This window comes from Mastigoproctus giganteus, chromosome 13 (genome assembly GCF_048544385.1).
Source record: "Mastigoproctus giganteus isolate SK-2022 chromosome 13, ASM4854438v1, whole genome shotgun sequence".
NCBI lineage: Eukaryota > Metazoa > Arthropoda > Arachnida > Uropygi > Thelyphonidae > Mastigoproctus > Mastigoproctus giganteus.
The window spans coordinates 62,090,903-62,116,896 of record NC_143587.1 but is presented as its reverse complement, the minus strand read 5'-3'; the positions used below and the strand labels follow the sequence as shown (position 1 = coordinate 62,116,896).

General features: G+C 35.9%; 1 protein-coding gene across 4 annotated transcripts in view; it reads right to left on the bottom strand.

Annotated features, from left to right (window-relative positions):
* LOC150076113 (Na(+)/H(+) exchanger beta-like) overlaps positions 1-25,994 on the bottom strand; it is a 493,086-nt gene that overhangs the window by 131,021 nt on the left and 336,071 nt on the right. For all 4 annotated transcript variants that reach the window (XM_090387862.1, XM_090387861.1, XM_090387863.1 and 1 more), the window contains 2 exons: positions 20,853-20,962; positions 12,273-12,348 (listed from right to left, as the gene is read on the bottom strand). In XM_090387862.1, coding sequence (XP_090243988.1) covers positions 12,273-12,348; positions 20,853-20,962 — 186 coding nt within the window. The remainder of the gene's footprint in view (positions 1-12,272; positions 12,349-20,852; positions 20,963-25,994) is intronic.

The following is a 25,994-nucleotide window of genomic DNA, read 5'->3' as shown; positions in this document are numbered from 1 at the left end:
AAGAAATATTGTTCAAGGTTTAGGCCTAAATGTATGTCAGATGAACTAATGAGACATATGGCAGAGAAACAAAATGCATGGGATACATATAAATTAATGGGTGACATGGAAACCTATGATAGATATAAGCTGGTCTGTAACCAAACCAAGGTTACAGACCAGCTTATATCTAAGTCACAAAGGAGATTAGGCAGGCAAAGGCAGATTATGAGAAATCCTTGGAAAAGGATGCAAAGAAAAATAGAAATGAGTTCTTTATATATGTAAACTCTAGAAAGAAAGGGATGAATCAGATTGGTCCACTGGATATTGATAGTTCAACAGTTAAGGATCCTGCTCAGGTGGCTAACAAACTAAACGAGTATTTTGCATCTACATTCACACACGAGACGTTATTCAGGAAGGGGAATGACAGAGGTGAAGTAAACTCTGGCAGTGAGCTAGATGATTTTGTAATAACTGAGAGGAAAGTGGAGGAGAAATTGTTGAGGATAAACATAAAAAAGGCACCCAGGGTGGGTGGGATCTATCCAGTTATATTAAAGGAGGCAGCAAGGGAAGTAAGCAAACCGTTAGCCATAATTATGAGGGCGTCTTTGGACTCAGGGGAGGTACCCATAGACTGGAGTTGTGCAAATGTCACCCCAATTTACAAAGGAGATCAAAGGCTGACACAAGTAATTACAGACCTGTGAGTTTAACTTCTGTTCCAGGAAAATTAATGGAGGCACTGGTTAAAGAAGCACTGCAGGATCATCTAGACAAGACTTCAGTTATAGCTCGGACACAGCATGGTTTTGTTAAGGGAAAGTCTTGCCTAACCAATTTGATTGGATACTATGATGCGGTCACAAAAGAACTGGATGCAGGGAATAACTTTGATATTATATATTTGGATCTTAGAAAGACTTTTGATACTGTTGCACACGGAAGACTGCTGCACAAATTGGAGCAGTGCGGCATTGGAGGCAAATTGCTGCTGTGGATAAAGGGATGGTTGAGGGGGAGAAGACAGAGAGTGGCAATCAGTGGACACTGTTCATCGTGGACTAATTTTATTAGTGGAGTCCCTCAGGGTTCAGTGTTGGGCCCATTGTTGTTTTCTGTATTTATAAATGATATTGATGATGGTATATCAAACTGAATGTCCAAGTTTGCAGACGATACAAAGGTTGGCAGGGTTGCCAAGGACACTACTGACACTGTGCTACTGCAACAGGATCTGGAAAGGTTGAGCAGATGGGCTGAGAGGTGGCAAATGAAGTTTAACATTGACAAATGTAAAGTATTGCATAATGGAAACAGTAACCCCAGTGCAACATATATGAACTCTGTGGTACTACACTGACGGTGGTAGAGAATATAAAGGACCTGGGGGTGGTTGTGCAGGCAGATATGAAGTTTTCTGAGCAGTGCAGACGGGCTGCAAGAGTAGCTCATGGTGTCTTGTCAATGATATATAGGAATTTTTCTAGCAGGGATAAGGAGGTGATTATTCCCTTGTATAAGGCAACGGTCAGGCCACACCTAGAGTACTGTATACAGGTCTGGAGGCCTCATTTCAAGAAGGATGTAGAGATGCTGGAACAAGTAGAGAGAAGGGCAACAAGATTAGTGAATGGAACAAAGGGTTGTTCTTACGAAGAAAGGCTTAAGTTTTGCAAATTACAGTGTCTGGAGACTAGGCACCGGCAAGGTGATCTGATAGAGGTGTATAAAGCCTTGAATGGTTTGAGCATGCTCAATGCTGATGGGATTCTTCCTCTTGCTCAGAATAATCACCTGAGAGGGCATAAATTCAAATTGAGAAAAGACAGATGTAGGATAGACGTGAGGAAATTTGCCTTTAGCCAGAGGGTGGTTGGTTGGTGGAATAGACTTCCATCCCTTGTTGTGGAAGTTGATAGCCTAAATAAATTTAAGGCTTAGCTGGACAGGTATTTTGAATGAACACAGGGGTGAAGTGGAAGTGGTTATTTTTTATTTTTTTATTTATTTATTATTTTTTTTTTTATTTTTTTGGCTGATGCTGCATAAGCTTGCTTTCTTGCATCAAATGCCTCCACTAATGCTAATGCTAATGCTAAAAGTATATGGTGTTTGGCAGACTGCAAGTGGAAATGGATATCGTTGAGATTAGAATTGAGACCACGTATATTTGTGAAATGAACTATTAAGTGTTTGGGAGGTTTAGATCTTTTCGCAGATAGCTTACTCTAATTTTTTCAGTAAGTGATTTTTACACCGCAGAGCTTAGCAATTATTTACACCACAGCGATTATTTGTCTTTGAATTTGATTTCTAACTAGTCAGCAATACTATGAGCACTGTGAAAATCAGATATATTCATATTGGCTGTAGTTATTTTTTTATAAAAGAAAAAGAAAATAGCTATAATAATACTTATAACATGGCTACTCATGAATATTTTCTATCAAGTTTTTATTTTTTGTTGGTAAAATAAATATAGTAGCATCTTGATTAAGGTAAAAAATTAGCATTAGCATTAGTAGAGGCATATGATGCAAGAAAGCAAGCTTATGCAGCATGAGCCAAAAAAAAAAAAAAAAAAAACCACTCCCATTTCACCCATCCGTTCGTTCGAAATACCTGTCCAGCTGAGCCTTAAATTTATTTAGGCTATCACTTTCACAACAAGAGATGGAAGTCTGTTCCACCAACTACCCGCTGGCTAAAGGCAAATTTCCGCACATCTATCCTACATCTGTCTTTCCTCAATTTGAATTTATGCCTTCTCTGGTGATTATTCTGAGCAAGAGGAAGAATCCCATCTGCATTGAGCATGCTCAAACTATTCAAGGCTTTATACACCTCCATCAGATCACCTCGCCAGTGCCTAATCTCCAGACACTGTAATTTGCAAAACTTAAGCCTTTCCTCGTAAGACCAACCCTTTGTTCCATTCACTCTTCTTATTGCCCTTCTCTACATCCTTCTTGAAATGAGGCCTCCAGACCTGTATACAGCACTCAAGGTGTGGCCTGACCTCTGGCATTCCCCTCGCTGAATAACTCCTCATGTGTGAATGCCGATGCAAAATATTCATTCAGTTTGTTAGCTACCTGAGCAGGATCATCAACAGTTTACCCATCGATATCAAGTGGACCAATCTGATTCATCCCCTTCCTTCTTGAGTTTACATAAGTAAAGAACTCTTTGCTGTTTTTCTTTGCATCCCTTGCCAAAGATTTCTCGTAATCTGCCTTCGCCTGCCTAACCTCCTTTGTAACTTGGTTACTGATCAACTTTTTCTGACAGAATCTCAGTTATCGGTTGATTCAACTACTGCTCATCTCAGTTGCCCCAATTATTCGCTGTATGATTCCTTTCACCTTGAAGGTGGTGTTTGTGCATATATACATTCTGATATTCCCTGTGAGAGACTTGGTAATTTGGTATCTCCTCTTTTCGATCTTCTCTTGCTTAAAATCTCTCTACCTCATTGTGTCAAATTCATCTGTTGTCTCTACCGTTCTCCCAACTCCACTAATCACTTGGAGCTCTTTGACTTGCTCTCTTTGCAACTTGACTTTCTCCAGTCCAATTTTCCTAACAGTGAGGTAATTTTCCTTGATGCTGAGGCTTTTGCAATTACTAATGACCTTGCACAGATTGTTCATTTACCTACAAGAATACCAGACAATCCTAACCATACAGCAAACACACTTCATCTTTTTCTCATAAACAATCCTTCTAAGTACACTGTCGAAGTGAGTGGTCCTTTGGGTACCCCAGATCTCAACTTGGTGATTGTCTCTTCTCCAATGGAGCCTTTATCTCATGGCTATTCCCAACCTCATATTGTTTGGCATTACAAGAATGCAAAACGGGATGACCTACGAGATTTCTTTTCTTCTTTTCCTTGGTCACATTACTGTTTCAAAACTCCTGATGTCAACGTTTGCTCAGATCATGTCAGTGAAATTATTCTTGTAGGAATGGAATCCTTTATTCCACACTCCACTTTAAAATCTCATCCTTTATCTAAACCTTGGTTTTCCAATAAATGTGCTAAGGCTGTTCAAGAGAAGAACGTTGCATATTGTAATTGGCTTGTTTCCAATTCTTCAGTTTCATTTTCTGCCTACACCAAAGCTCGCACCAATTGTAAAGCAGTTATTAATCAGTCCAAACTAGATTTTGAACAGGCTAAGAGTAGAAAACTTGCTTCTCGCCCTAATGGTAGCCGAGCATTCTGACCCCTTGCCAAAGCTATTGGCTGCAACCTTTGCCCATCCATGCTCTGACCTCTGTCAAAACCAGATGGCACTCTGTTGTCACTTCAGCCAAGGAAAACGCTGACCTGCTAGCATCCCATTTTTCTTCCAACTCACGTATTAATGATCTTGGCAAAACACCTCCCACCATTCCCAATACACTCCATTCTATACCTCCTGTGGTCTTCTGTCAAAAAGATGTCAGAAAGATTTTGACGAATCTCGATGTTAAGAAACTCCAGGTCCCGATGGTATTTCTCCACTTGTCCTTAAAACCTGTGTTCCTGAACTTACTCCTGTTCTTTGCTGCCTTTTTTCACTTTCTTATTCCAAAGGTGTTTTTCCTTCTGCTTGGAAATTTGCTCATATTCAGCCAGTTCCTAAAAAGATTGACAAGTCCCTCCCATCCAACTATCGTCCCATTGCAATTACTTCTACTCTTTCTAATGTAATGGAGAAATCTAGTAATCATCAACTCTTAAACTGCTTAGAAACCTACAGAGAAGGGCAACAAGATTGGTGAGGGGAATGAAGGGATCCTCTTACCAAGAGAGGCTTAAGTTCTGCAAATTGCAGTGGCTGCAGACTAGGCACCTGCGCGGTGATCTGATTGAGGTATATAAGGCCTTGAATGGATTGAGCACGCTGAATTCTGATGGGATCTTCCACTTGTTCAGATTACGAACCTAAGAGGGCATAAATTCAAATTAAGAAAAGACAGATGTAGAATAGATGTGCGGAAATTTGCCTTTAGCCAGCGGGTGGTTAATTGCTGGAACAAACTTCCATCTGTCGTTGTGGAAGTTGATAGCTTGAATAAATTTAAGGAGGAACTGGACAGGCATTTGGAGGGAATGGTGTGATTTTTTTTTTTTTTTTTTGGCTGATGCTGCATAAGCTCATACATTTGCTTTCTTGCATCACATGCTACTACTACTACTACTACTGCTACTACTACTACTACTACTACCTTCCGTCTGATTGCCAGTATGGATTCCATCAGTGTCGATCCACTGGTGATATTCTGGCTTATGGTACCCATTTATGGACTAATTCATTGGAAAAGTTTGGTGAAACACAAGCAGTTGCCCTTGATATCTCACAGGCTTTCGATCGTGTTTGACAAAAAGATATTCTAAACAAGCTTCCATCTTATGGTTTCCCAACTGTTTTTGTAATTGGTTATCCAGTTTTCTCTCTTTATGACTTTCTTCCATTGACTGAAAATCATATCCATAGTTTTGCCAATGATAGCACATTGCATTCCACTTTCCATTTTGAGAAACCCTGCCCTGCTCAATTAGCTTCAACTTCTCGAATATCTGCTAACAATTCCTTAAATGCCGATCTCCAGGTAATTCTCCAGTGGGGCAAAGACAACTTAGTTGATTTCAATCCTTCTAAAACTCAGTCTTGTCTTATATCTTGCAAAAATGATTCTTCTGTTTCTATGCTTATCTTGGTGATGCTCCGATTTCTAGGCAAAATTATATATCTCTTTTGGGGATTACCCAGACTTTTAATCTCTCTTGGCACAAGCATATTATAAATATTGCTTCCTCTGCATCTAAAAAACTTGGTTTTTTCCTTCGCTCTTGGCATTACATTTCTTCCAAACAGCTTTTAACTCTGTACAAATCGAAAATCCGCCCTACAATGGAATATTGTTCCCACATCTTTGGCAGTGCCCCCCAAAACCTCTCTCATGCTTCTAGATTCCATTCAGAAGAGGGCAGTTAGGTTAATTAATGACTCCTCTCTAACAGTGTCTCTCCACTCTCTGTCTCATAGACATACTGTTTCTGCTGCATGCCTTTTCTACAGATACTTCCATGGGCATTGTTCTTCTGAATTATCTTCTATAATTCCCGCTCTCTCTCTCTTTCAAAACAGTCCGAACATTTGCTACAACCAGCCAACATCATTTTACTGTCCAACTTCAAACTCGCAGAACCAACTTTTCATCTTCCTTGTTTATACATTCAACTGCCATTTTCTGGAACAACCTTCCTTCATAAGTATTTCCTGAAAATTACAGTCTACAGAAATTCAAGTCTAATGTCAACACATATCTTCTTTCATCTTCTCAACCTCCAACCCAAGTACACTATTAAGTACTATAGGTTTTAATACCTCTCGTGTTTGGGGTTTTTATAAAAAAAAAAAAAAAAACCCTAAGGTTTTTTATTATCCAAGGCATTATCAGTTCCATTCAGCTCAGATAATCAAGGTCACATATTTACCACTCATAATGAAGATGTAAAAAAAAATTTTAAAAATCAAGGAAAATGGCCTCCATAGCCAAGTGGTCAGGAGTGGGAGTGTGGTAGCACACAATCTTTGAGTAGACTGGAGTATAAGCCCCTGACTGCTAAATACAGTCGATCCACCAATCCACACTGGACCAGCATGACAGATTATGGTACATTTCTCTAAACATGATGAATTGTTCAGGAGACTTCCATCCTGCAGTGGACTGATAATGGTTTCAGTTTAGCATTTTTTACCTTATTATTATTATTATTATTATTGTTGTTGCTCTTATATTATTTCTTCCTGATTGAGGGGTTCCACTCCATGACGGGTACTGTTTCCAAGTACACAGGGTGGTTGTAATGTCTGGTGTTACTGTCGGTCGAGGAAATCTCTGACTATCCTATAGGTGTTCGGGATTGTGACTTTCTGGAGTTCCTTGTAGGTGTTCTCTGGGAGACCTATTGCTGCTATGTAGAGTCTTTTCTGCTATGTAGAGTCTTTGGTACCATACTCGTGGTTGACACGATGATTGGGATGGTTGATACTTCTTGCATATGCCACATCTCCTTGATCTCATGTCTCAGGTTCGTGTACTTCCTAATTTTTTCCTCATGGGTTTTCTGGACATTGCTAGTGTTCGGCACCGCTATGTCAATCAGGTAGGTAGCCTTTTCCATCTTGTCCACAAGGGTTATGTCGAGTCAGTTTTGCGGGATGGTCTTATCCGTTATTATGGCGCAATCCCTGTACAGCTTGTGGGTTCGGTTCTCTAGTACTGCCTGGGGTTTGTATGTAGTATGGTACACTTTCTTTTTTTATTATTATTATTATTATTAGCCCTATGGTGCAAGAAAGCATGAGGCTTATGCTGCACCGGTCAAAAAAAAAAAAAAAAAAAAAATTCCCGAGTTACCTGAGAAAGAGAGAGAGAGAGAGAGAGAGAGAAGTTTGTTGTTTGTTTGTTATTTGGTTTTTAGGAGCATTAGCAACTAAGGCCATATTGCTCCGAGATATGCGGTGGTCATTCCCTGACCTTTCCGCATCTTCCATATTTGGTGGTGACGGGCTCGAACCCCGGTCTAATCAAGAAGCGTGTGCTACGCACTGCTGATCCTTCCCACCTGGCTACGGAGGCGCCAAGAGAGAGAAGTAGAAAGGAATCACCAAGAAAGAGAAGAATGATGATATCCAGCTGAGGACCCTGGGTTTGCCAAGCCCATACTTACCACATGTGAGCCCCCAGTAAAAAATAAAAAGTTAATAGAAAATATTCATGAGAAGCCACATTATATAAGGATTATTAGAGCTATTTTCTTTTGCTTTTATAAAAAAATAACTACTGCCAATATGAATATATCTCATTTTCATAGTATCGCTGACTAGTTAAAAATCAAATTCAAAGACAAATAATTGCTGTGTTATAAGCTTCTAAGCTTTGTGGTGTAAAAATCACTTAGTGAAAAAATTTTATATATAGCTCTTAATGACAAAAATTATATTTTAGATTTAGCATCCACAAAACCTTATTAAAAACAACCAAACAAACCGTTGTGAGGAATCTTCATATGCAACTGCACTATGAGCATTTCAATTTTGTTTGAAAACCTGTCCTACATATCTTATGGAAGCATTTTTAATAACTACCTCTGCTATAAATATGAAAATTTATTTTTAGCATGGGTATATTACTATTCACAAGAAAGAATAAATTAACAAAAAACTCTACTGATAGCTCTGTTATATTCTTCTAAAAGTTTAGACAGTTTGCTCACTGGTAATATAAAAAATAATTATGCTATGCTATGCCCTACTTTCAGTAATGTTTTTTAGTTCTTGTAGTATGAAGCATCATGGCACCTCCATAGCCATGTGAGCAGGAGCAGCAGTGCGTAGCGCATACTTCTTGATTAGACCGGGGTTCGAGCCCGTGAAGACCAAATATGGAGGATGCGGAAAGGTCAGGAAATGACCACCGCATATCCCCGGAGCAATACGGCCTTAGTTGCTAATGCTCCTAAAACCCAAATAACAACAACATGAAGCATCATGTACTAAATTTACCTTAAATATTATAATGCAATACCCGTCGTCGGGATGCAAATAGCATGACAGTATACCATTGCTTAAATTTTACTCTGCTTCTGTTCACTCTGTTGTTAAAGCAATATGATACAGTCAGTCCTCATATAACACATGTTTACACTACATGAATTCAATCACACACGATTTATAAATAGGGGAACGATATCATACATAACACGAACTGAATTCGCTTATGCATGATTCACCTTTGTGTTTACAAGAAATGGCAGTCGAACGCAGAATCACCCCAACTGAATGCAACACGATAGGAATGAAGAGAAGATTCTGAAAATGTATTTATGTTTTTTATATCAGTAAAGGGGAAATGGCTTTTCGCCATAATAACATAAAATCCCACATAATTCCAGCTATCGGTATTATCACAAATGCAATTAGATCAAGTTTACTACCAGTTTATAACAGATTCCACTAGCAGAAACGCAGCTGGAAATTGTTTTTATTGTTTTATTATTATTATTAGCCATATGGCGAAAGGAAGCCTGAGGCTTATGCTACACAAGCAAAAAAAAAAATTTGAGTTACCCTGAGAGAGAGAGAGAGAAGTGGAAGGAAATCACCAAGAAAGAGAAGAATGATATCCAGCTCAGCCCTGGGTGTGCCAAGCCCATACTCACCAGATGTAAGCCCCTGGGGTTATGGTAGAAACCCCCAGAAATGTGCTTTAGTAAAATGTGAGCAGCGCCTCCGTAGCCAGGTGGGAAGGAGCAGCAGTGCATAGCACATGCTTCTTGATTAGACCGGAGTTTGAGCCCGTCACCACCAATACGGAGAATGACCACCGCATATCCCGGAGCAATATGGCTTTAGTTGCTAATGCTCCTAAAAACCAAATAACAAACAACAAACAACAAAATGTGAGCTAATGAGGTGTTAGTGTGTCTCTGCCTTTACAGTGTTGTTTATTCAGTTGCTACACGTGCACAGCTTTGTTTATGTGTATCAAGCGTGCCTCCTCATTTTGTAATTGTGCTTTATTCCCTAAAAATGAATAAAATACTTAAAAGGTGTGAAAAGGATGTGTCCTGGTGAAGACACTACAGATTTAGAGAGAAAAAGAAAAGCAATATCGATAAACAGAGGCAGACTGGGTCAAAAATTCTTACCCTGGAAAATTTGTAGAAGCCTCATACTAGCGTTTATGGCCAAAATCACACCGGCCTCTGGCTCACCGGGATTTCCCCAGGAAGGCTTATGGCCAGTCCGTCTCTGTTGATAGAGAAAAAATATGAAATTGTGAAACACTTTGAGCAAAGTGAAAGACCATGTGATATCGCATGTGCTACTGGCCTAAATGAGGCAACGCCAAGAATTAGAAAGAATGCAGAGAAAATAAAAACAACTTTCATAGCAGGAACAACTCAAAATATAATTAGAATCCATTAGATCAAGACACAAAGAATTGATAGAGATAGAACGGCTGTCATCTGTTTGGATAGAAAATCAAACAAAAAAACAAGTTTGCTTACGATAGAAGCAAAAGCATTAGCAATATTTTATTACGTAATAGTAGTAGTAAAATATGTAAGTATTTTATTACGATTATTTATTGTGTTAGGTAATGTTTTGGTTACAAATGTGTGTTCAATCTTGGGTGGTCGGCACCTAACCCTATTTTTCCCTTAGGGCCTGTTATTTATATTGCACGATTTTGCATTGCACGAGGATTTCTAGGAACACAACTATCATGCTATACGAGGACTGACTGTATCTATACAACTACAGCCACTCCCCGACTTAAGTAAGGGTTGTGTTCCGCAGAACTCTGTGTAAGTCGGAATTTCCCTAAATGCTTATGCAGCACTCAAAACTATGCGCATTGAATTTGATTGAAGCAAAAAAGAAATGTTCGACGAACACGTAAATAGAATTATTCAATTTTTTTATCTTGTGTGTGCAGGAAAAATTACAAAAGTGTACAAAATTATAAATATTTCAAAATTACAAAAAGAAAGAGGAGACAGGCATAATGTCAGCAAGTTTTACCTTTTGAGCATCGTTGCCAGAATTAACTCTCCAGCTGATAAGCACGCCACTCTGGAAGTTGAGGGCTGTGGAGATTTAGAAAGGGTTTTTTCCAAAACATCACAATTTTCCCACAGCTACAAAATCGGCACTGGTGACTTCACTGCATGCTTTAATGATTTGGAAACCAGCGCTGTGCTTGAACCTATTAAACCACCCATTGCTTACCATGAACTTGGCTTGGGGTTTACTGTACTTATCCTTAATATCTTCATAAATACTTCTTGCTTTTGCTTGAATGACCATTGGACTCAGGGGCATTCACTTCTGAATCTGATTTTCCATCCATATTATTAATAGCTCTTCCATCTTTGATATAGCACCTGAACACTGCTTCGTGATCACTGTTGAAGCAGTAAGACCTAATTCTGTGCAATAGATGACAAACTTTGCCTTGCTTCATACTTCTTAATTAATCATCTTCATTTCTAAATCAGTTTTGTTTCGTTTCCTAGCACTGCCAGCATTTGCACTTTCTGTTGGTCCCTTTCCCTTCACCATTGTAATAAGTAAATAGGAATGAAAAGAAGTTTCTGAAAATTTATTTATGTTTTTTATATGATTGAAGATTTCATGGAAGGGAAAACACATTTCGCCATAATAACCCAAAAACCCACAGAATTCCAGTTATCGGTATTATCGCAAATGCAATAAGATCGAGTTTACTACCCATTTATAATAGATTGCACTAACAGAAAAGTCCAATAAACTGGAAAGTGCAAATTGTTTTTATTGTTTTATGGTAATGACCTCCAGAAATGTGTTTTAGAAAAATATCACAAAGGCGTTCAAAATTGATTCTTATAACGGAACATATGATAACAATGAAAGTGTAGTGAAATTTCCATTATAAAAATGATCTTTTAGAGAGATAAATATCTTATTTATACTGTATAGCAAAAATTTCAAATTCCAAAGTCTTGGAATGAATTAACAAAAAAAAAAAAATGGAGTCATATTACGATATTTTCACGATACCTCCATTTATTCTTAAGGGATGCAAAATACATTTCCACAATTTTTTTAAGTTTGCATCAGCCGGAAAAAACTTACATAAAGTCGGATTTCCGTAAGTCGAGTATTACGTAAGTTGGGAAGTGTCTGTATAGTCCATTTCCCATTATATTCTCTATAGGTAGATTTGTTGCTGAAGGCAGACATGGACAAAAGCTCTACTTTTATCCATGTAATATGAGATATCTGTTCCAATGCTTGCCACCTTTTATCAAGTGCTTACTGCTTTCTGGATCTGCTATCGATATTTAAAACAAAAAAAAAAAAAGAAATTTTGCTCACTACATTCTGTTGTTGTCTTAAATATCTTGAATTACTAGTCTGGAAACATTACCTTATTACTGTTGTCATTATCTGATATTAAAATATTACTATATCACTAGAACATGAAATTTAAGTGTCAAATACCTATTTCTGTAGAATCTTAATATGCATGCAATTTAGTAACAGTATAGTATGATTTTTAATACATAATATATACATATATATAATTATTATTAATTTAATTTTTTTTTGATATACTGTACTTTATATGGGCAATAATTATGTATTTTGAAATGTCATGTTTCTATCAGACAAAATTATTTTCTGAATATTAATTCCAGCTCTTCTGAAAACTATAAGAAGTTATTCTCTTACCATTAAGCAGTGATTCTCCAAACACTAGAAAATACAGGACTTTATTAACCCCAACTTCCTGGAATATGGAAAGTACCTACAAAAATATAAATATATATATATACTATATATGCAAATAATAACTATAAGCAATTAAAGCTACTATAATATATGTGTTAAATTTAAAAAGATACAGCTATTGATATAAAAGTCTTAAACTTGATATATCCTGAATTTATACAGGATATTTCAGTAATATGCGCAAAAAAAAAAATTCTGAAATATGTTCTAAGGTCTAAAATAAGAGAAAAAGTCATATACACATACTGTATGTGTGATTTTGGACTGTTATGGAACTATGGCTGTTTGAATTTTAAAAACTGGCTATGAATTTATGGAATGGTTAAAAAATAATAAAAAATAAAAATAAGCAATCCTATACCTAGTAAAATGTTGGTTTATTCATACTAGATAATATCTTCTTATTCTTACTGATTATTTTATTATTTTTAATATGTTTTACCATTAAAAACTCTACAGCCACTTTTTTAAATTCAAACAGCTATAGCTCTGCAACCATCTGTCTGTATATCACATATCAATGATATATAAATATACAGCAATAGAAACAAACACAAAATTCATACATATTTCTTTTTACTTCATTATATACCTTTTTTTAGAAAATTTCAGTTTGTAGAGGTGACATAGGGCTAGCACAGATTTAGAGTAAGAAAATTTATACCCATATTTTACAAAGTACAGTTATGCCCCCATATCTGCTGATTCAGTTACCCACAGTTAACCACGGAAACAAAAAGGAAAAAACTTAACACATACTACTCACATGTCCAATACGATGCTTCCCTTTATTTTTTACAATGTCAATTTTAAATTGAATAGCTTCCCTTTATTTTTTACAATGTCACATATGGTTTGGTCACCAACATTATAATGGTTCTTTAAACATTTAATTAGCGGATGCACTGTTTTCAAACTTTTGAACAATTTCAAGTTTTTGTTTAATTTGAAAGCACAACTCTTGCATTTGCCCATCATTTTCACGATTTCTAAACAAAAAAAAAAAAAAAAATAGTTACTATAAAAAAAAAAAATTCCAACATCCCTGACATAAATAATGAAACAAAATTTGTCCTTTTGCGGTGCGACGGAACACAACAATCGACGCGATGCACTAAATCAAACTAAACATTTGGTCTATTTTTTTTTGTTTTGAGTGGTAGGTGTGAAGACAGCAGGGGTTGCAAGATAATAGGTACACTAATCTCCCAATGGCGACATATAATGCCGATTCTTGTTGCTTATTTATGACTTGCAAAATATCTGTTTATACCTATTCTAGTTATTACTTGAATTTTATCATTTCTGGTTTATTTTTTTTTATTTGGAGTCTTGAAGTGTCCCGGTTAATCCAATCCCGGTAAATCAAGAGTTTGCTGTACTTTATTATTACCGTATTTAATGTTGGTAATGTCTTAATGTGTGTTTAATTTATCGATTAAACTTTATTATACGTATGTATGTATGTATAATAATAGCTCTTAATGCTCTCTATTTGATAATAGAGAGCTATTATCAAGTAGAGAGCTATTTGATATTTGATAATAGAGAGCTATTAAGTGTTCGATAATTCCTATATTCTATTATATTATAAAATCAACAGGGACTACCTTTATTTTTGATATAGGATGCTTCTTTTCCAACCAGCTCTCCTAGTGCAACACGCTAACAATTCTTTGTGAAGGTGATATAAATTTTATAAAAAATGTGAAACATCTTCCTCACTGTCAGAACAGTAGTGTTCCAGACCCCTCGGTCTCAATATTGAGTGCTCAACCCAACTTCTGTCTACAAACACCATACCTATGCCAGCAAGGAAAACACATTACACAGGTTGACATTAAAATTAAAATTTAAAGGTCTAAAAAGCTTAATGAATATGGAGCGATTATTCTCTTCATTCCTTAAGTCGGACTAAAACTTTTCAAAGCGACATGTTCACAGGAATAAGAGCAACACACAATTAATCCGAAACTTTTGTCTTATATTGTAATGTTTGTTCTTCACACATGCGCATAAGTGACCAATTGTTGGATAATAAGAATGGTCTATGGATATTGATTGAATCTCTAGGGTTTCCACAATAAGTAATTTGTGGTACTTATTTTGAATATTTATTTTTATTTTTGTTTCATTAAAGCTGAATGAACGTCGTTCATTTATTGCAATAAATTAACGAATTAATCCATAGACATTCTTATTATCCGACAATTGGTTACTTACGCGCATGCATGAAGAACAAACATTACAACATAAGACAAGTTTCAGATTAATTGTGTGTTGCTCTTATTCCTGTGAACATGTCGCTTCGAAAAGTTTTAGTCTGACTTAAGGAATGAAGAGAATAATCGCTCCATATTCAGTAAGCTTTTTAAACCTTTAAATTTTAATTTTAATGTCAACCTACATAATGTTTTCCTTGCTGGCAGAGGTATGGTGTTTGTAGACAGAAGTTGGGGTGAGCACTCAATATTGAGACCGAGAGGTCTGGAACACTACTGTTCTGACAGTTTCACATTTTTTATAAAATTTATATCGCCTTCACAAAGAATTGTTAGCACGTTAGACTAGGAGAGCTGGTTGGAAAAGAAGCATCCTATATCAAAAATAAAGGTAATTCCTGTTGATTTCATAGTATGTATGTATGTACAAGAAAATCATGTTATATTTGGGTCAGCAGGTGTTCGCTTATATCCGCGGTTTCGGCCATCCACAGTAGGTCTTGGAAAGTATCCCCCGTGGATATGCGGTTCTTACTGTAAAAACAGAATTTGTGAATACATAATGTCCCCAAATTCAGAAAGATGTATGTATGCTGGGTCCTAGAGCAACTGACTGAAAATCACAAGTGCAGATGTGTGGAAGTGAGCCTCTAACATTTACATCTGTACACTGTACAGGGCAAAGACTTCTTGCAGAATTGTGATAAAGTCCCTTCATTTTATGCAAGAGGGATAGATGCACTTATCTCATGCTGAGACCGGTGTTTGAAGAAATAAGGAGACTCAGTGGAAAAAAAGTGACATATCACCACCCACTTCTTTGAAATTTCTGTTTTGTTGAGTAAAGATAATTTGTCAAAATAAAAAGTATTAATTTAATTTTATTTTATTCTGGAATGGCCTTCATGTTTTCACAAAATAACATAACTAAACATATTTACATGTTTTTAGTCATCTTTATTTTTTGAAACAGAAAGGGCATGTATAAGGGTTATCCCAAAAGTAATGTACACTATGTACATTGTATGTGCTGCTCACTCCATACATCTATCCAACTGACATTTATCAGAATAATAATCTGAAGTTTAACCTCAATATTAGTGTGCTTGAAATTCAATTTTCCTGCATTGAATGTTTGTGTAGAGGCTTTTAAAAATGGATGGTGATATTTCTTCAGCTCAGACAATCTTTGAAAATTATCAAAAATGGCTGCTCACAATTGTTAAATGTAAACAGACTCTACAGCCACTATCCACGCTAACCAATGATGTGAAGTGAATTATGAATAATAGCATAGCAGAGTATAATTTTGAATTTTATCCCTTAAATTTAAGGAATTCATATACAGCAGACTCTCGATTTACTGGGATCGGATTAACCGGGACAGTTCAAGACTCCAAATTAAAAAAAAAAAAAAAAATCAACCAGAAATCATAAAATTCAAGTAATAACTAGAATGGGTATAAACAAATGTTTTGCAAGGTGAAATAAGTGACAAGAAGCGGTGTTACAAGTGGTCATTAGGAGATAATGTACCCATTATCTTGCAAGCCCTGCTGTCTTCACATCCACCGCTCAAAAAAAAAAAAAAAAAAACCAGAAGAAATGTTTAGTTTGTTTTAGTGCATTGCGTCGATCCTTGTGTTCCATTGCACCGCAAAAAGATAAATTTTGTTTCGTTATTTATGTCAGGGATGTCAAAATTTTTTTATAGTAAACATATATTTTTTTGTTTAGAAATTGCGAAAATAATGGGTAAACACAAAAGAGTTGCGCTTTCACTTAAACAAAAACTTGAAATTATTCAAAAGTTTGAAAATGCTGCATCTGTTAAATCTTTAATGAGTCATTGTAATATTGGTGACCAAACCATATGTGACATTGTAAAAAATAAAGGGAAGCTATTAGATTTAAAATGGACATCGTAAAAAATAAAATGAAGCATTGTATTGGACATGCGAGTAGTGCATGGTAAGTTTTTTCGTTTTTTATATATCGCCATATTTTTTACATAGGTTGTGAACATTTTTTTAATATAGTAAGTCCTCGACTTATGCGACTTCGGACTTACGTAAATTTTTTTCACTCCTGTTTTTTTTTTTTTAGGATTGTAAAATTTAAAACAAACAAAAAAATAAGCAATCGATAACAATGATCACGGCACGCACAAATTGCACAAGTGAGATGCAGAGTAACAAGCAAAAACATACGAAAGAAGATTTTTAAAATTTATTTAAGTTTTTTTTTTATATGGCTTGAAGATTTCAGCGAAGAGGACACAATTTCACCATAATAACGTAAAAACCCACAGAATTCCAGTTATTGATATTATCCCAAATGCAATAATATCGAGTTTAATATCCGTTTATAATTAGATGCACTAATAGAAAAGCCCAATAACCCAGAAAGTGCAAATTTCTTTTATTATTTTATGACAGTGACCTCCAGAAATGTGCTTTAGTAAAATGTGAACTCATGTGGGGTGATAACAGTGAGTTTTTGCCTTAACCCTGCGAAGTTCTTTTCAGAAAATTTCATTTTGACCGTTATCATGGTGCCAACTAAGAGAATAAGTGACAGTGGTACTAGTAAATCTACCAACAAAAGGAAGGAAAGTGATCGATATGGATCAGAAAATTAAAATGATAAGAATGTATGAAAATGGTCAAACATTAATAAGTATCGTGCCAAATTCAGATTTGTCAATAATAATATAGTAGCAATATATTATTCCCGAGTTATGTAAAACTTGACTTAGATAAAAAGTCCTGGAATGTATCTCTTACATGTGTAAAGGACTTCTGTATTTTTGGATTAACCAGGAAATCGATTATCCGGGATTTTTTTTTACAATCTATCCTGGAAAATCGAAAGTCTACTGTACTTGTTTTTTATGATTACAATACATTTGCTTTTAAAAATAAATATATTTAAGTTAAAAAAGATACATTTACCTACCTCATTTATATGTAAATTCTACTCTGATACTTCCTGACAAATTCATCAATGACATTTTCATAAAGATCTTTTGAATTTCATAACCTGTGGAGCAAATTCTTTTCTACTGACATTTGAGCTAAACCTGATAATTGCATTTCCCCAATTATATTTCTTTGAAAAGTTTAGATTCTCTTCAATGCAGAAAATATTTTTTAAACAGTTGTAGTAGTAGAAGGAATTGTTACAAATAGATTACAGAGTTTGAAATTTTCTAGCAGAGCATCAACAAGATCATGGTATAGATGTATTGAATGAACTCCATCACACTTTCTTTTTTTTTTTTAGAAAACCCTTCCATGGAGCATACAATGGTTAATTCATTTTGAAGGTGAATAATGTCAAACTAATGGCCATATGTTACTTTTAAAGATTTTAAAGCGATCTCAGGATAATTCTTGGAATATTCTTTAAATATTATATTCTTGGAACAATTTAATAGTTCCAAGAATACAAGTTCTTCTAATGATGAAACCATATTTTTAATTGTTGCACAGTCATGTTTATGATTTTATGGTATAACATTTTGTAGTACACTTGTAACTCAACAGAATTTTCTCAATGGTTTCTCAATGGTTACTTCTCCCACTGTTCAGGATTTTCAATTATGTCTTCAAAAAGACTAATTAATGATGTTCAATTTTCCTTCATGGTATTAACTAGGCAGGAGAAGTAATTCCACCTAGTTGGCGCAGCATTTGGAAATCTTTCTTCATTAGTTCTCTTAGGTGATTTTGAAAAATAACTGGCCAATCCATTTATAGTTGAAAAAATATCTTACACTCTTTTAAAGTTCTGAATGCTTATGAAAGAACTAAATTTAATACATGTGCAAAACAATGAACAAAGATCATGCACTGATATTTTTTCCTTACTCTTGACTACAACCCATTCAATTCACCTGCCACTGTAGCAGCACTGTCATAAGTTTGAGCAATTAACTTATTCTCGCAGTTCACATTTTTGATGCACTGAAAAACATGGTCAGCTAAGGTACTTGCTAAACACTCTGTACTCATAGCTGTAAAACCAATAAATCATTCTATAACATTGTTATCCTTAGTAACGTACCAAAAAACAGTCAACAATTGCAAATAATTCGACACATCATCTAAAAGAATTGCAACAAACTTAGCCTCATTAATTTCAGTCTGTATTTCATTCAATATAACCTTTTTAATTACATCTATCAAGTCATTTTGAATTATCTTTGATAGTCCTGGAAAAATCATAGCTGTATTTAAATGATTTACCAATCTTTCATCATATTGATTAAATTTATACATTCCACATAATTTACATGATTTCTGGAAGCATCAGATTCAGAATGACCATGAAATGACAATTTCTGGCTACCTTAGAATATAACTACATCTCTATCGACCTTTGTAGAATCTCTATTTTTGCTAACCTTTTCATTATGCTGATGTATATGAAGTCTTTTTTGCTCATCCAATTTCAGTTCTATGCATACATTACCAAATTATTTGAGATCAATCCAGGATTTTATTGGCTTGCAAAAACACGGATATTCTTTGAGATCATTCATGTTTTTGCAAGCCAATGTGTAAATTTAAATCACTATATCCTTCTTCATTCCAAACATTTTTTCTGAAGAAAATAGCAAGCATTGTCAGCAGACCAGCTTACCTAATTTTGTACTTCCAGTCAACTATGTTTTTCTCATACATGCTACTCTGAAAATGGCAAACAAAATTCTTACCTTCAGTATGCAAATTAGGTAAATTTGGTATTGGCCTACCATTTATCAATATTGCTTTTTTCTCTTCAAATTCTCTCTTTGAAAAACTATTACTCAAACGTTCTGCGATAATACACACTTCATCAGCCATTATGGGTTATGTAATCAAATTTTCATTTATTAAAACACCCCTGTCTATTTGACAAAAGTGCAACATACCATCATAAAAGCTGTTGTAAAACTGAAAAAACTATAAGACAGCAGCATGACATGGGCAGTATTTTGCTGCATGTATGTGATGTCATCATGCAGTTGACAGTGCTTCTTTTCTACATACGTGAGTCATGCTAAAACTTTTCAGCTTTTTTGAGAGTTTAGAGACAGAAATTTTAGCTTTCTGAAACCTCAGAAAGGAAATTTTTGTATATTTCTTACCTTTATGAGAATATATTTATTTTTATTTTTCGAAAAGGGGACTAAAATATTGACTATTGTTTTAAACAGAGTTTGAATTTAACAGTAAGTTAAATTTTTTTTTGACATTAAAAATACATGAATCCAAATTTAAACAATGTAATGGCTTGGCATTACTAGTCATGCAGTGTATGATTGTGTGCCTGGAATGCATGCCACTACCACTAACCCATTCCTTACAATTTTCTTAAAATAAAAATGTACTTTAGTACCTTTTTATTTTAAGTTTATATAATCTTCCTTTTTTTTTCCAAGTTACATGAGGTTTTTGTGGGGTGGGGGAATCACCACTCTGTGATCTATGCAAACACCAAATGCTGCTCAAAACGTGCAACTGGTTGCTTCTCCACATATGCTGAATAAGTAAAGGTCACTTTATGCATTTATCATTAATCAGAGTACAGTCACTGATTTAATTTAAGGTCACTTTATGCATTTATTATTAATCAGAGTACAGTCATTGAGAAAATTCAATTAACTCTTGAAATGGGAAGTATTTCATCACCAGTGAAGTTACTCATAATGAATTTGTCATCTAATGCAACCCCAGCATGAATTTCAAAGATACCAATGGTTTCAAGACTGGTTGCATTTGTTCTCACAGCCACTGAAGTGGGAAAATAGTAAGAATTTGTGTAGTTAACCAGTGTCAATAAATTTGTGTAGCTAACCAGTGTAAATAAATTTGTGGGGCATGAACAAGACAGAGCTCTGAATTAATTAGCATAATTAATCTAGACACTTAATACAGGAAATTACTGTCATTCTTCTAAAGGATTTCACATTTACCTTTGAACTATTATTACATTATGAAAATTTTCAAACAAGACATAGACAACTGTTTAGAGTTCTACAAAAGTAGCTAGAATTATGAAGGATCTTGTATATTGTCCATATAAATTACTCATGTTCTATAGAGTGCTTTATCAGTTTTTCAGGGTGAAAAACTGGAGTTTTTAATGGAGGAATACTACTCCCTCTGACAGAGAATGGCTAGGATTTTCATCCAGTATTTTCCACTCAATGTTACATAGGTGCAAATTATCCAACATTCATCCTACAAGACATGAATGTTATTAAATAATGAGTTCTATAGTGCATAAGGACAATACATTATATACTTACAGCAACAGGATCTACAGCTGAAATAAGAGCACTAAAAACAAGGCACTCAATTATACTAATGCTTATTGTTCCTAAGGCTCCTGCTGTTGCTAAGCCATATAAAGTTGGTCCTAGAAATAGAAACAGCTGGTTGAAAATGATGAAACTAAAATGATTTTAATAAAACTAACTGTGACAAATTCTATAAATAAAATTTCCATTTTAAGAGAAAATTTCACTGAAGTGTTTTTTTTTTTTTTTTTCATTAATTTACAAATAAATTTGTAAATTAATTTACATTTTCTTTACCTTATTTCCTGAATTTTAAGAAACACCTTTTGCTGGAAAATGCTGCCTAGGGCTCACTACATCTTACAGTCCAAAAGGTAAACTAAGCACACATTGCCTGGCTTACCTTTACCTCTAGCCATGGTTAGAGAAAGCATGGTCACAAAAGCTAACTCTTTTAGCATGTGACCAGTTCAGATTTCAAGTCAAAGAGGAATTGCTGGATAAAACCAGCAATCAACCACCCACTGGCTAAAGGCAAACTTCCACACATTTATTCTACAACCAACCTTCCTCAATTTGAATTTGTGCCCCTCTAGTGTAGTCTGAGCAAGAGGAAGAATCCCTCACCATTGAGCTTTGCCAAAGGAGAGTTGCCAAATTAAACACGGAGTGGCTGTAATTCTAGGAGGCTTAGTCAACTGCAGCCAGTGGAAATCAAAATTAACAAACATTTTAAACATGACCATGCAAAAAAGGAGTGCAATGGATGTGGTTCACCCAGGCTCCATTACTGAAGAGGGCCCCAGAGTGTTTCTTAAATGGTATAACACAACTATAACAAAAGAAAGGGGTTCCCAAAATTTGCTAGGGCCTGGGGCCCCCTGGATATCACTGCATGCTCATGCCTATAAACAATTCATGTGTGAGGAGTTGACCAACTGGACAGAAGCACACAAAACTACAATTTTACATCAATGGGACAAATAAAGCAACCAACAGTTTCATTGGTGTGTGTGAATAGGTAAAAAGTTTGTGGAAATTAGTGAAACAAGACATAATTGCCAAGTCTTTTAATGTGAAACCAGCAACATCTTTGAGGACAATTAGCATTAGTAGTGGCAAATGATACAAGAAAGCAAGCTTATACAGAATAAGAAAAAAAATTATACTTCCCATTTCACCTATTCATTCCTTCCAATAGTTTGTCTAGTTCTTCCATGAATTTATTTTAGATATCAACTTCCACCACAACACATGGAAGGTTTTATCCAGCAATCAACCACCCACTGGCTAAAGGCAAACTTCCACACATTTATTCTACAACCAACCTTCCTCAATTTGAATTTGTGCCCCTCTAGTGTAGTCTGAGTAAGAGGAAGAATCCCTCACCATTGAGCTTGCTCAATCCATTCAAAACCTTAACACCTCAATCATTTCTCTTAAGAAGCTGCAATTTGCATAACTGGGGCCTTTCTTGGTAAGAGCACCCCTTATTCTCCACACCAATCTTGTTTGTACTGCTCTGTACTCATTCCAGCAGTTCTACATCCTTCTTAAAATAAGGCTTCCAGGCCTGTATGCAGTACTCAAGGTGTGTCCTGACCATTCCCTTATACAATGGAATAATCACCTCTTTATCCCTGCTAGCAAAATTCCTGTATATCATTGACAAAACCTCATGAGCTAATATGGCAGCCTGTCTGCAGTGCTCGGAGAACTTCATATCCGACTGCCCAATTACCCCCAGGCTGCCTTCATTTTCCACTACCCTGTTACTCTGGGTTTACTGCTACCCAATATGCAGTATTTTGCATTTGTCAAGGTTAAACTTCAAATGCCGTTTCTCAGACCACCTACCTAAATTTTCTAGATCCTGTTGCAGTAGCATACCATCATTTCGGTCATTAACCACCCTGCTAACCTTTGTAAACTTGGGGTTGTTAATCCTTCATTAATGGCATTAATAAATACAGAAAACAACAATGAACCCAGCTTCAAAACCTGTGAACTCCACTGATAACATTAGACCACGATGAGCAATGTCCATTAAAAACAACTCTGTCTTCTACCAATCAACCATCCCTTTATCTATAGCAATAACTTGCTCTTAATGCCACACTGCTCGAATTTGTACAGCAGTCTTTTATGAACAACAATATCAAAAGCTTTCCTGAAATCCAAGTATGTGATATAAAAATTATGTTTTGCATCCAGTTCCTTTGTTACTGGATCATATTAAACAATCAAATTGGTCACTCCTTGACAAATCTATGCTGTGACTAAAGTATAGCCAAACTCCTATCTCAATGGTCCTGCATTACTTCTTTAACCAGTGACTCCATTATTTTCCCTATAAAACAGAAGTTAAACTAACAGTTCTGTAATTACTCCTGTCACCCTTTGATTCACCTTTGTGAAATGGGTATACACTCACACACCTCCAGTCCATGCAGACTTCCCCTGAATCCAAGGATGCCCTCACAATTATGGCTAAGGTTTTGTTTACCTCTTTTGCTGCCTCCCTTAATATAACTGGCTACATCCCATCCACCCCAAGTGTCTTTCTTATGTTTAACTCCAACAATTTCTCTTCCACTTTCTTCTCAGTTATTACAAAATTATTTAGCTCCCTGTTAGAGTTTGATAAACTTGTGGCATCCACTTCTCTAAAGAATTGCTCACATGTGAATGTAGATGCAAAATACTTATTCAATTTGCAGAAACTTCAACCTGAAAATGATCATCAATATTTGAAACATCAACATCAAGTGGTTGAATATGATTCATCCCCTTCCTCCTAATGTTTACGTAAGTAAAGAAGTCTTTACTGTCTGTTTTTCTTTGCCAAAGGTTTCTCGTACTCTGTCTTAGATTACCGAACTCCCATTGTGACTTGATTACAGACTAGTTTATATCTACTTTAGGCTTTTGTATCACTTGATAATTCATATGCATCCTATGCATTTTTCTTCTTTGCCACAAATCTTATTAGTTCATTTGACATCCATTTAGGTCTAAGATTTGAACAGTATTTGTTTTTTTCGGTATGAAAAGCCTAGTAGCTTCTATGATCATTTCCATCAATGCTTCCAATTTAGAATTTGCTGATGATAACATCATCAGTTGGTTCCACTGTACAGAATTTAAAAACTGTCTGAGACCACTACAGTCACCTTTACAAAAGCAAAAACCCTTCCCTTTACTCTTGATAGCAGTTACATCTTTAAGTAACTCCTTCATCAATAAACTGTGATCACTACCACCTAATGGTTCTTTTACCTGCAGATTCTTAATGCATGAAAAATCACTGCTGATAATCAGATTAAAAGTATTACTCTCTCTTGTCTCTCTAACATGTCACTGTAAAAAACAGTTATCCAATAAATCCACAAAAGTCTTACTAGAATGTGAGTAACCAACCCACAAGTTCCAGTTAATATCTGGAAAGTTAAATCCCCCATTTTAAGTCAATTTGACTTACTAGCCCACTCCATTTCTCTGTACAGTTATTCTTTGTACTCATCAGAGTCATTAGGCCTATAACACACTCCTCCTCTCTTTTTTTGCTTTTCCAGTGCTTATCTCACATCAAACTAACTCAACACTGCACTGACCACCCATGTCAACTAAATGCACTGCCTTAGATTTTGTGCTTCTTAACTAAGAGCATTACCCCTCCTCCACTCTACTGTCTGTCCTTTCTGTACACATTGTTCTCCCCACATTCAAATTCCACATTCCTTATATCTGAGGAGCACCACATCTCTGATATCCCCACAATGATGACTTGGCCACGGTACTGGATTAAGGTATGAGCTAGTAGGGCTCTTGCCCGAGGCACCATTCTTTAAGGGAAACCAAAAACAGAAGAACAATGAGGCAAGAAATACATATAACCTTAGTAAAAGGGTGCAGAAAAATCTTTCTTCCTGGGGCACAGAAATACCTTGGTCCAGTGCTGCTTGGCCAGCACTTCAAATTCATCAAATTTATTTACAATGCTACTAACAGCAGTGTACATGCAACTATTCTTACTCTTATTTATCCTAACACAGCCTATATATTTACTTTTTTCATGATAACTCACAGCATTGCTTGAAATCCCCAACACCTTACTTTTCAGGCTGCTGCATATTCCAATAGAAGCAGCGCAAGAACCATTTTCACCTCTGCCTGTGGTTATTGTTAATCTATGAGTCTGCGTATCCCCCCACCAAGCTAGCAGTTTCCCGAACAGTTAACACTGCCTCGATAGCATCAGCAAACATTCATGCACCCTTTCTATTTAAGTGTATTCCATACCTGTAGAAGCAATCTCCTATTAATAAGCACAAACCATGCTGAGAAAAATTCTACCCCAATGAGCCTTGCCCAATCTCTCCAGGGCTGAACTGATTGACAAGGCTCTCATCACATATTCCTCCTATCATGTCTGGGCAGAACTGCAGACACTTTCAAATTTAATTCTAATTTGCAACCTTTTCTCAACATTGTCCTGTATTTGTTAAGGAAGTCCACAGATCTCCTTTTCTTAATGTCAATAGTGCCAATGTGTTCAACAATATCACTTTTTTGTGCTGTTAAAAGATGATATTTGCTCTACAATGTCATATACTTTTGACCCTGGCAGACATACACTAGTTCTATTCCACCTATCCTTCTTGCACAATAGAGTTACTGACAATAACTACTTCCTCTGGAAACAGTACATTCTGCCTTGGGGGACTGCCACCGTGTTGCCTGATGTACAAGTGTGAACTCTAGCATTGAGTTGGGCAGTTGAGAGCTTAATCGGCCCCCAATCTGAATTCCTATGAGGGCATCCACCCTACTCAAGCTCTCATAAAAGCCCATCAGAACAGTAAGTTATCTACACCAAACACATGGCACCTCCGTAGCCAGGTGGGCAGGAGCAATAGTGCGAAGCACACGCTTCTTGATTAAACCAGCATTCGAGCCCGTGACCACCAAATACGGAGGATGCGGAAAGGTCAGAGAAGGACCACCGCATATCCCCGGAGCAATATGGCCTTAGTTGCTAATGCTCCTAAAAAAAAACAAATAACACCAAACACACACAGAGACATCCCCTTGACTGTATCATGTCTTATTCCAAAAAGATCTGCAAACATTGCATAAGTAGCACATTTT